Source organism: Chlorocebus sabaeus, chromosome 17 (assembly GCF_047675955.1).
Source record: "Chlorocebus sabaeus isolate Y175 chromosome 17, mChlSab1.0.hap1, whole genome shotgun sequence".
NCBI lineage: Eukaryota > Metazoa > Chordata > Mammalia > Primates > Cercopithecidae > Chlorocebus > Chlorocebus sabaeus.
Genome location: NC_132920.1, coordinates 74,786,925 through 74,799,537, shown reverse-complemented (window position 1 = coordinate 74,799,537; position 12,613 = coordinate 74,786,925). Strand labels below are relative to the sequence as shown.

At 33.8% G+C, this 12,613-nt stretch overlaps 1 protein-coding gene across 2 annotated transcripts in view; it reads left to right on the top strand.

The window, feature by feature from the left end:
- COL12A1 (collagen type XII alpha 1 chain) overlaps positions 1-12,613 on the top strand; it is a 124,176-nt gene that overhangs the window by 7,620 nt on the left and 103,943 nt on the right. For both annotated transcript variants that reach the window (XM_073006170.1, XM_073006171.1), the window contains exons 3-8: positions 3,723-3,839; positions 5,657-5,800; positions 6,278-6,337; positions 8,212-8,475; positions 8,646-8,810; positions 9,487-9,660. In XM_073006170.1, coding sequence (XP_072862271.1) covers positions 3,723-3,839; positions 5,657-5,800; positions 6,278-6,337; positions 8,212-8,475; positions 8,646-8,810; positions 9,487-9,660 — 924 coding nt within the window. The remainder of the gene's footprint in view (positions 1-3,722; positions 3,840-5,656; positions 5,801-6,277; positions 6,338-8,211; positions 8,476-8,645; positions 8,811-9,486; positions 9,661-12,613) is intronic.

Genomic DNA, 12,613 nt, shown 5'->3' with positions numbered 1-12,613 from the left:
CTATTAAAAATGTTTCAAAAAGTTATATATCAAGATGGACACTTTAGTTTTAAATGCTTGAACAAGTGTATAAAGTTAATATACCAAATTCCATCTATATCTGAATTGGAGATAACTGAATACCACATATTTATGTATATATGTATAATAATACATAATATGTATAATATATACACATATAATTATTTATGTATATATATAAATCAGCTCCATATAAATGTTGTTTATATTTACAAATGTATGTATATATTAAAAACATGTATATATTAAACCCATTTATGTCTAGTGTTCCATTATTGGAATGCTAAGCATGTGAGAGTTATTTATATCCTACTGCTCAAGGTCATTGCCAAGGTCTGATTACAAAAATTCAAAAAATTGCAACCTCAGGCATAAATGGTTTAAAAGCAACTACTTATAAATATTGTTTTCTAAAGTTAATTTTTGATGGAAATATTTCTTCTACTTTGCATCTAATCTAGTACAGTAGAAAACTGTATGTTTTGTAGTCAGACCATGGAATCCAAGTGTTGTTGCCTATTGGCTGTGTTAATCTCTCTGAATTTCACTGATTTATCTGTAAAGCAGGGATAATAAGGCCCATCACTGGGTTCTTACAGGGAAAAAAGCGGCAACACAGTAACCAGCTCTCTGCCTGTTATGGAGGACACTCAGTAAGTGTCAGCTATTATTATCATTCCCAAAATGTCCTAAATCCTGTTTATGTAACAGGATTTATGTAGCAAAAGTTTATGTAACAAGAATCTCATCAGAATGAGCCTTTTGTAGCATAGTATTTTGATAACAAAAAACATTATTTTGTAAATATGAAATTAAACTATGAGAGTAAAAATACTTAAAATTTTAGTCTCTTCACTATCAGTATTCAGGTTTTATGAATATATGTAAGATTGTTATTTATTTATAATTTTCATTCTGTTTCTCTTGGTTCGGATTCTCATCCTATGCATCTATGGCTCTTTGTAATTATAATCCATATGCAGCTAGTACATATTTGAAAATTTCTGGGCTGGGAACGGTGGCTCCTGCCTATAATCCCAGCACTGTGGGAGGCTAAGGTGGGCGGATCACCTGCAAGAGCAGCCTGACCAACATGGAGAAACCCCATCTCTAGTAAAAATACAAAATTAGCCAGACATGGTAGAGCTCGCCTGTAATCCCAGCTACTCAGGAGGCTGAGGCAGGAGAATCGCTTGAACCCGGGAGGCTGAGGGTGTGGTGAGCCAAGATTGTACCACTGCACTCCTCCAGCCTGGGCAACAAGAGCAAAACCCCGTCTCAAAACAAACAAACAAACAAACAAAAACAAACAAACAAAAAAACCAGAAAATTTCCAGCATCAGCATTATCAGCATTGTCTTAGGGAACACAGACTCTGTGATATGTGATGGTGTTTATGAATTATTTTTATGTAAAAGAAAATATTTCAAAATTAATAATGTACATTTTTTAGCATTGATTTATGTTAACATGGGTCATACACTCACATCTGCTTTATTATTATTTTTTCATGAAACAAAACAAACAAATGTACAAATAGAATGGCAAGCCTGAAAAGCTGTACATGCAATAAAATTGGCCAGAAGAAAAGTGAAGCAGGCTCTCTGTTGTACCCATGCAGGTTGGCCATTCTTTCCTACTTTGATTCCCACATACCGCAGTTTCTATGAACACCTCAAGATCCTCTGAAATGTTAAAGACTTTTCCCCACAGTCAATTTTTCAGTTTATCTGGAATCCTGGTCATTTGGATATCAACAAGGGGGGCCGCTGCTGCCCTTCAGCAGTTTTAACCTAGTGTCTGCTGCTTCAGGTCATTTTCCTTCCAAGGTTGGTGGTACTGTTTTTCCATGTACTGATTTTTTTTAAAAGCATGCTCAGGCCAGTTGTGTCTGCCTTTGCATTAAATTTGTCCTGAGCCATTGCTATTGGAACAATATTTTATAATGATATTCTTAATGCCCGTTGTCCTATTAACATCTGTTGCATGCATGCTATACTAAGTGATGAGTACAGCTAAACCTCAAAATATGATGAAAGACCGAAGAATGTTGAGGAATTAAACTCTGCATGTAGATTAATAGTCTAATCTCACTGCCTGTGTATGGATAGTAAGAATATAACATTCATTCCAATACTAGTGTATCCAATAAAAATAAAAAGCCATCTCCTATAGTTGGAGGCAGCAGTCCACTAAAGCAAATGTTTGCTTAATTATTTCCATTAAAACATGTTATTAATATTACATAAATCTTTAACCCCAGTTAAATTCTGTGACTCATGTCTCAAGGCTACTAGTGTATTTTAATTGACCTTTGGAAAAACCTAAAAGGAAATTGTAATCTCTCAAAACAGATGCAAAAATTCTGACTCACAAGGAATACTTTCAGACTAAAACATTTTAAGAAGAGTGTGGCTGAAAGTCATCTTAATTCGTTGACCTGTTTCAAGAGTAATACTTTTTAATTCATCAACCATGCACTGACAGTGAGTCAGTACAATGCTGCATGATGAGGCATGAACATTGTAGAGAGAATATCATTATAAAATATTTAGGAAACGTCTTTGTGTAATGACTACTGTACATGGAGGCTTTTGTTCATTGTGGGAAACTAAAAACAAGTCAACATTTCATTGACACATGCATGATACTGTACAGTTTTGTATGTAAACTATTTCTTTCTGTACTTTTCAGTTATTCCTGTCATTGACTTTTCCAAGTTTTTATGCGCAGTCATGTCTTCAGATCACTGATCCTTCTTCACTGTTTTCTTTAAGTTCTGTAAATAAATGTCCATAAATATACATTGATGTTGTCTTTTCATAATTAACCATTGTTTTGTAAAGGACCATACTGGCATTTTAATCCAAAATGCCCTTTCTAGTATGGAGTATACCTGCTGCAAAGGAAATAATAGTGTTGGTTTACACCCTGGAACATTCAGCAAGCTGGTGTAAACAGGCAGAATATTAGTTTTATAAACTTTTGAATATCACTATTTATATACCTACAAATTATTAACATCACTTATTTTTGAATACTTGCCTATGAATATGAATATACATTTAAATGTATATTTCCTTGTCAGATATAACTGTTTCCCATGATTCCTCATTTTCATTAAAATATATTTTTCATCTCTGCTACATATTGAGATTTATCAAATAACAATGAATAATTACAAGGCAAATAATGCAGAGAATGAACCAAAATCATCATTGATTCTTGTCCATATTATGGGAAAAAACATATTATGTCAATGTTTTGAATTAACTTCTCTGGTTGTAAGCAGGTTGTGATTTAGCATGCTTGTTCAAAATGCACTCAGCATGTATCGAAATTCCTTTAATTGTTATGTGAATTGTTTGCATATGTGGTTATTATATGTGATTTCATTGTACTTGTATGTACTTGTATCCAAATATGTTTCTATTATGCTTGATTTTGCTGGCCATTCTTGAATGACCTAGCAACTCAAGAATCAAAAGTGTTTTGTGCTGTCTTCTGTAATATGTATACTCTCTGATGTTTTGTCAGCTTTTAGTTTTATTCTTATCCAACAACATATCTTTTATATTTGTTGGAAACAAATTTATGCAAAGACAATTTTAGAAAGCTTTGCTTAACACAATTCTTTGTTAATTAAATTGACCATTTTGTGACATTGAAAACCTTAATAATATAAACTCTCTCTTTTGCAGTTGACCCACCTTCAGACTTGAATTTTAAAATTATAGATGAAAATACTGTTCATATGTCATGGGCAAAACCAGTTGATCCAATTGTGGGTTACAGAATAACGGTGGACCCTACAACAGGTAAGTTTTGAGACTGGAGTTTTAGGACAGAAGCATCAAGATGATATAATTCAATCTCCACCTCTTCTCCCATTTCATCATGAAGAAGCTGAGCTTTAGGAAGCCTGAGGGATTTGATCCATGTCACCAGACATTTGCTGAACTCAGGTTTCAGATTTCCAGCCTAGTATCCACTATTATATTTTAATGTTATTGAGTATAACATGTTTTGCTGTGGTAGGCTGTTTTTATTAAAAATTTACTCTATTTTTACCTGATCAAAATATTGTTAGTAATCTTTGATCTTATAAAACCAAATCCTCGTTCCTTGGCATTCTTCTTGAATTACTTAATCTTTTCAGCATTTAAAGTATCAGCTGATGAAGTAAGTTGTTACACCTTACCCAGTGTCCTACACATTTCAGTATCCAGGAAACATCATTCTGTGATAATGGTAAACAACCATGATGACAGATAAGAATTTACTTTGGCTAGGTGGATTCTGTAGACACTAGGCTGAATCCTTGGAAAACAAAACTTGTTTTGCTTGTTCTCAGGCATTGTCTTTAGTGTTAATAATGTTGCCAAAATGTGGAGAACCAAACTCTATTGATTAATTTTTAGTTCTAAAATGGAATGAGAAAATGACCATTTCTACTAACATTGGCTAAATGGTAAGAAGAAGTCTTGACTGGCTGACAGTAGAGATGGAATATGTCAATACAGATTATTACTAGAACTGTGTTTATTTATCTTTTAGCCTTTAAAAATACTAATGATTTTACATATCGATTTACCAGGAAATATAGCTTTTTTAAAAAAGATGATTTAAAAACTTAAAAAGGAGTCAAAAATTTACTTTTTTCTCTTTGACTCTTTCTCCCCAAATATATTTGCAGTTAACTTATTCATTCCAAAGCAGAAAATCAGTTCTAACAGGGTCCATCCAGTTTCCAGATGTTGGGAGTAACTGACACCCAGCAATTCCAAAACTGGCACTGGGACAACCCAACCTGGCAGAGTCTGAGTGTCTTGATGTCCTCTGGGGATCTTGGTTGGTTTTGCATATTCCACCTGCAAACCAAGAGCATTTTTCAGTGGTCTGTTGCACCTGTTATCTTTCCTAATTATATTTTGATGAAAACAATATAATTAAAAATATCATCAGGCAAGTCATTCCCAGGAACCACCATGTTTCCTGATTGAATTGAGAATTAACAGAATCTAGAAGGGAGTACATAATTGCCAAAATATAAGTAAACACCTAGTATACTGGACCTTGAAATATTTGATACCTGCTTAAGTCAATGCAGAGGTCAATGTTACCCATTAAGGCATGTGGCCATTTGAGTATGGAATATGCACTGCTTCTACACAGATTTCCTACTAGGGATTGGTCTTAACCTCTGGGGTTTGTTTTCCTTGAGTTTATTTTCATCTCTTATTTCTCTCTCTCTGCTGTCCTCCAATGCATAATTTAAAATTAAATTCTTTTTCTTTGCATTTATAAAACTGTTATCTCCCATTAGTCGCCAAAACCAATGAAAGATTTTTAGTTCGATATTGTGGTATACCTTTAAACTAGAAAAGTCTTGAATTCTCAAACAAGTATTAAATATGATTGTAGCAAAAGAAATACCAGTCCATTTATTAAATTTCTAAAATTCAAAATTTTAGTTTTGGAAGGCAGTAAAAAAATAATGTTTGAGTGTCCTGAAAAAAATGTATATATTGAATTTTTCAGATTTTGAGTACCTCTGGGAATTACAGTATATTGTGTTGTGTTATACGTGAAAAATGTTTTGTTGCATTCATATTTTTCCTTTTTATATTTCCAGATGGGCCTACTAAAGAATTTACCCTTGCAGCTAGTACCACTGAAACTTTATTGTCAGAACTTGTACCTGAAACAGAGTATGTGGTGACAATAACTTCATATGATGAAGTAGAAGAAAGTGTGCCAGTTATAGGACAACTAACAAGTGAGCATACATATAAATTAAAGTACTTGTATCCTTTTTATTTTGCAGAAAGGTTTTCCTACTTCAGATTTAATCTCTTGTGATACAGAGTTAATTTATACCAGTACTATTTTTTCTGTTATCCTAGTTATTAGTGGACATGAATAATTCATTCCTGATTTATAACTCTGGTCTCTGGAAACAGCAGGAATGTTATAAATGAAGACCATTAAAAATGTTAAACTTTGCTGGACAACAATGTGAATATCTTTGTGAAATATCTCAAAGATATCACTAAAATAACTTACTTATCTCAAAGATATCACTAAAATAACTTACTTGCAAGGGAATGATTATCTGGCAGTATTCTCTGACCAGCTGGGCAGGGCCATACTTTTAAGAGACAATAGCAAAAACTAACATAATGTATTTATTCTATTTTAAAGAGAATGTCTGCTTGGGTTCATTTCCTTTTGTAATAATAAAGTTTTAACTTAGTTCAAACAGGTAGTTCGACAAAGCCAGTGGAGAAGAAACCTGGAAAAACCGAGATACAAAGTGAGTGTTTCTCGTACTATTTTTGCTTAGATTCATGGAAGTAATAAATGTAGGATAGAACAAATGTTCCCGTTATATACATAGATTGATCTTATTCCTATATCAATTTCTATAAGCTTTATCTAGAAGGAGCACAGACAATATAAGAATAATGTATAACTAAGCCATTATAACCTAAGTTCTGACATTCTAGCCAGTTTTTCATTCTATTTACTATATATTCTTTTCAATGGGAGAGTTTGAAATGGTGTGTGTTCAACCTTTCCTGCAGGATTTTGGCAATAGGTGAAAACAAAGCATATTTCAGGACTCAGCCCGTTTCTCAAAGACAAACTGATAGCAGTAGGTGGTACTTAGGAATATATGAGAAATACAAGGCTGGAACATGAGAGAGACGCCCTCAGCTAGTGTACAAAGCAATACAATTGTCGTGGAAATACTTTTCTAAGTCTATGTGTATGTTATGCCCCTCTCTAGGTTATTTACATGGCCTTAGTTGAAAAAGTCGTAACCTTTTTTAGAGTCTCTATGACACACCTCTTATAAATTGGTGCATTTGTAATCAGATGAAATCAATTTTATTTAGTCTAGATCTTGCAGTTATTAGCCTCCTTTTGTCTTATATTGCTTTGTCTGACTTATGGGGATAGATCCTTAAGGGGTTTCTTGGACTTCTAATTTTGTCATCTCCTAAAACTTGGATTTATGACCTAGAATGACAATAAAAAGATTATAAACACAAAGGTCTCTTTATCTGGAAATATTCCCTCCAGACCACTGTTTATCATTATTTCAGATGCTAATATTTTTAACAATTAGTACTGATTTTAAATTGAAGTATTATGCCAAGTATTGACTTTTTAATAGGCTTGAACTGACGTATTAAATAGTGTGCAAAACTTATTTAAGAATACAACTTGCATTTGGCTTGCAAAATTTTCCAGCACCCTCTCCTTCTCTTCCTAGCCAAATACTTCTTTTATTACCTACCAACTGACTGCAAGGACAAAATCATCTTCAGAAAATTCACTTGGTATTGCATTACAAATACAGATTTTCATAAAACCAAACTGACCTCTACCATAGAGAGAAGGAAAGATAACATATTCAGTTATAAAAACTGATCATTCTGATAATTTCAGAATACCACATGGATTTTTAACTTTTGGATAAAAATAATTGTTTACCCTCTTTGTTCACTAAAAGTAGGGTTTAGTTGTCAAATTTAAATATATTGATAATTAGGACTAGATATTTTGGCTATTTTGCATAATTTTATGCTTGTTTTTACTTCTGTTAGGCTCCCTTAGCCCTCTAGACGAACCCTAATACAAACTTTAGATAATTATATTGAAAAGTGCAATAGAATATTAACAAATTAGGTCTTCAACTCAACTGCACTTCCTTGAATGGTACAGCAATTATTTTGTATTTATTTGTCGATAAATACCAAAGAATAAAAATCCTTTGCTTGTATTTCTTTTGTGTGACTCCCAAATGTTTTATAAAATTTGTACTTGTAAAGAAGAGTGAGGGTATAGTTTATAAAAATGGATAGGTTGATAGCACGAATACTTGGACTTTATGCCCCAGAGAGCAGGTTATAGATCTATTTGTCTCTTTTTGTATAATGTCTTATGTAGCAATGTAAAGACATCTAGTTCCATGAATTCATCTTGATAAAGGCATTGAAAATGCTTCTATGTGTTGTTAGTAAAACTGTATATTCGATTGTGCATGTGGGTGAAGAACAATTGGTGAATATGTTCTAATGAACAGAATGATTTAAGGAGCCTACATTCTTGCAATGTTAGTGTGAATTGATGAGCTGATTTAATAAAGCATCATTTAAAAAGATATCAAATGTATTACAGAATGCTCTGTCAGTGCCTGGACTGATCTGGTTTTCCTTGTGGATGGCTCTTGGAGTGTGGGAAGAAATAATTTCAAGTACATTTTAGACTTTATTGCTGCTCTTGTGTCTGCTTTTGACATTGGGGAAGAGAAGACGAGAGTTGGAGTTGTTCAGTACAGCTCTGATACCAGGACTGAATTTAACTTAAATCAGTACTACCAAAGGGATGAACTTCTTGCTGCAATAAAAAAAATTCCATATAAAGGTGGCAACACAATGACAGGTATGTTCTACAGATTTCTTTAAAGTTAAAAATAAATGAAATGTCTGTTTCAGAAAGAAATGACGCATTGCCTATTACATGTTAGATATTTTTGACATTATTTGCATAGTTTTTGACTTTGGAAAAATTGTGCAGTACAGAGTGAATGAACATGTTTCTTTTCCCTTTAGGGGATGCCATTGATTATTTAGTTAAAAATACTTTCACGGAGTCTGCTGGGGCAAGAGTTGGCTTTCCTAAAGTGGCAATTATTATTACGGATGGAAAATCCCAGGATGAAGTGGAAATTCCAGCAAGAGAGCTTCGTAATGTTGGAGTTGAAGTTTTCTCCTTGGGTAGGTTAAGTTCAGTTAATTATTTCCATTTTACAACTCCTGCAGTATGCTTAATGTTTAGGAAGATGAAATATTGATTCCTTAAGGAAGGATGCTATTAGAAGTGTTTACTGCATTTTTATAGTGTAATATTAAAGACTTAAATTGTCTTTAAGTAAAAATTCTGCTTATCTATTTCCCTTATATAACTCCCTTAGCATATGCATTTAGGAAGGTGGTATTCACATTCTTTGCCAGCTCTCTACTTTTCAAAGAATGCTGGGCCAATGATTCTATAAAGATCCTCCTTGTATTATCATTAAGTGTTTTTTATGTGTTTCGTATATTATGTAATACTTGAAGAATTCAGAGGGCTCCAGCTTATTCAGGATTCTGGAAGAAAAAAGTATTATCTTTACAGATGGCAAAGACATGTGATGGTATGGTTGGGATGAAAGCCCACTCTGTTTAACTAACCATTTGTTTTCCTCTTTGGCTGGCCACTCTATGTCAAATTACAAAATGTTTTTGTCATCTGCACAGTTGCACATTCGTTATGAAGCAAAGCAATCTGGCTTATGACTTAATAATGATTTGAATATGTCTTCAGTTGTGAAAGACAGAGAAAACGAAGAACTCCTCCAAGTCAATTGGCACATTTCCCATTTCAATATGTCCTTATCCTTTTGTTTCAAAGGCATTAAAGCTGCAGATGCAAAAGAACTCAAACAAATTGCCTCCACACCTTCACTGAACCATGTTTTCAATGTGGCCAACTTTGATGCAATTGTGGATATTCAGAATGAGATCATCTCCCAGGTGTGCTCAGGTGTTGATGAACAACTTGGCGAATTGGTTAGTGGAGAAGAAGGTGAGTAGACTGTGTAGTATTCCCCATGTGTTAGTCTTTTCCATTGTTTGAGTATTTATAGTTTTATAGTTATCTTAGAAGTAGACATACTTAAATATTTCTTCCAGTGATTCTCCAATTGTATACTCCATTTGCATTGTTTTTTAGCAACTCAACTTGTTGATACCATTTGCATTGTTTTTCCTTCTAGTGGAACATTCAATAAAATGTATCATTGCAAAGTTCTTAAAATTTTTTTGGGGAGTGACAAGTTATGATTTACTCTTTTGTTTAAGACTCTTTTGTGTACATTGAATGCCTGTCTAATTATGCTATTATGGTACTTGCTTTAATTATCTTGCACTCTGATTTAAACGTTGATGGGCTGGAAAGACATTCGCAACTTAAAATAATAAAAATGTTTCTGTTAACTGGCTAAGGACAAGGGTTTTCTATCATTATACTCTGTGTAATATTTTGAAAGCTTTTAAGAATATTTCAAAGGTCAGTCAATGTGATCCTTCCATTAGAAAATTCTCCCATTTCTATTAGTTATTACTTCTAAATACATGGGAGAAAGAAGAGACATTTCAAAAGCACCCTTTTGAACATTAAAAATAACAACCTAAAGCCTTATATTTTTCCATCATTGTTCCCCTCTCAGCCTGAGAATCCTTAAGTGATTAAACATAAATTCTAAATAGTGACATCTTCAATCATACAAACTCTTTAATCTTCAATCTCTGAACATTTGGTCAAAATGTTCATTGGTCCTAATTCTGTCTCAGAACCTCTCATTACTTCATGGGCTCTCAATCTGTTCCTTTGTTTTACTGTCTAATCTCTAACCTTTTTGCTTTGCATTATTATAAAATCCATCTAATTCACCTCCACTCTTCTCTGATTATTTCTCTTTACTCAATCTTTTAAACAGTTTAATTCTTCCTGGGGTGCAGTTACATGTATGCAAGGGTAGGCCAAACTTTTTTGCTGCCACTGTTGGAACTTTCCGTGTGTAGGGGGGGGCTGAGGCTGCATCACAGGTGTTCACATTTCTCTTTAGTGTCTTTTGTCTTCTGCTGGACTAACCTGAGGCTTCTCTCTTCTGCTGGACTAGCCTGTACTGCCTCTGTATCCCTCAGGTTTAGCCAAATTTCCATGTGGCATCTCTGTGGCTTCCCTCCTACTACTTTTTACTGAAACATAATTTTTAAATATATATATATATATATTTAAAATTATTTTCATTTTTTAAACTTTTAAGTTCAGGGGTACATGTACAGATTTGTTACATAGATAAACTTGTTTCAGGGGGGTTTGTTGTACAGATCATTTCGTCACCCAGGTATTAAGCCTAGTACCCATTAGTTATTTTTCCTAATACTTTCCCTCCTCCTACCTTCAACCCTCCAATAGGCCTCAATGTGTGTGTTGTTTCTCTCTATGTATCCATATGTTCTCATCATTTAGCCCCCAGTTATAAGCAAGAAAATGTGGTATTTGGTTTTCTGTTCCTGTGTTAGTTTGCTAAGGATAATGGCCTCTAGTTCTATCCATGTCCCTGCAAAGGACATGGTCTTATTCTTTTTCATGGCTGTATAGTATTCCATGGTATACATGTCCCACATTTTCCTTATCCAGTCTATCATTGATGGGGTTTTATGTTAATTCCAAGTCTTTGATATTGTGAATAGTGCTGCAGTGGATATATGTGTGCATGTATCTTTATAATAGGATGATTTATATTCCTTGGGTATATACCCAGTAATGGGATTGCTGGGTCAAATGGTGTTTCTGTTCTTAGTTCTTTGAGGAATTGCTGCACTGTCTTCCACAATGGTTGAACTAATTTACACTCCTACCAACAGCATATAGGCATTCCTTTTTCTCCAGTACCTCACCAGCATTTGTTATTTTTTGACTTTTTAATAGTAGCCATTCTGACTGGTGTGAGATAGTGTCTCATTGTGGTTTTGATTTGCGTTTCTCTAATAATCAGTGATGTTGAACTTTTTTTTGTATTATTGTTGACCACATGGATGTCTTCTTTTGAAAAGTGTCTCTTTATGTCCTTTGCCCACTTTTTAATGGGGCTGTGTGTTGTTTTCTTGTAAATTTGTTTATGTTCCTTATAGATGCTGGATATTAGATGTTTGTTGGATGCATAGTTTGCAAACATTTTCTCCCATTTTGTATGTTGTCTGTTTACTCTGTTGGTAGTTTCTTTTGAGTTTCTTTTGCTGTGTAGAAACTCTTTAGTTTAATTAGATCCCATTTGTCAATTTTTGTTTTCGCTACAATTGCTTTTGGCATCTTTGTCATGAAATCTATGTCCTGAATGGTATTGCCTAGTTGTTTTCCAGGATTTTTACAGTTTTGGGTCTTACATTTAAGTCTTTAGTCCATCTTGAGTTATTTTTTTTATATGGTGTAAGGAAGGGGTCCAGATTCAATCTTCTGCATATGGCTAGCCAGTTATCTGGGCACAATTTATTGAATAGGGAGTCCTTTCCCCATTGCTTGTTTTTGTCAGGGTTGTTGAAGATCAGATGGTTGTAGGTGTTCAGTCTTACTTCTGGATTCTCTATTCTGTACCATTGGTCTATGTGTCTGTTTTTGTACTGGTACTATGCTGTTTTGGTTACCACAGCCCTGTAATATAGTTTGAAGTCAGATAGCGTGACACCTCCAGCTTTGTTCTTTCTGCTTAGGATTGCCTCAGATATTCGGATTCTTTTTTGTTCCATATGAAATTTAAAATACTTGTTTCTAGTTCTGTGAAGAATCTCAATGGTAGTTTAGATTGCTTTTGGCAGTATGGCTATTTTAATGATATTGATTCTTTCTATTTATGAGCATGGAATGTTTTCCATTGTTATCTCTGATTTCTTTGAGCAGTGGTTTGTAGTTCCTCTTGTAGAGATCTTTCACCTAACTAGTTGGCTGTATTCCTAGGTATTTTATTCTATTATTC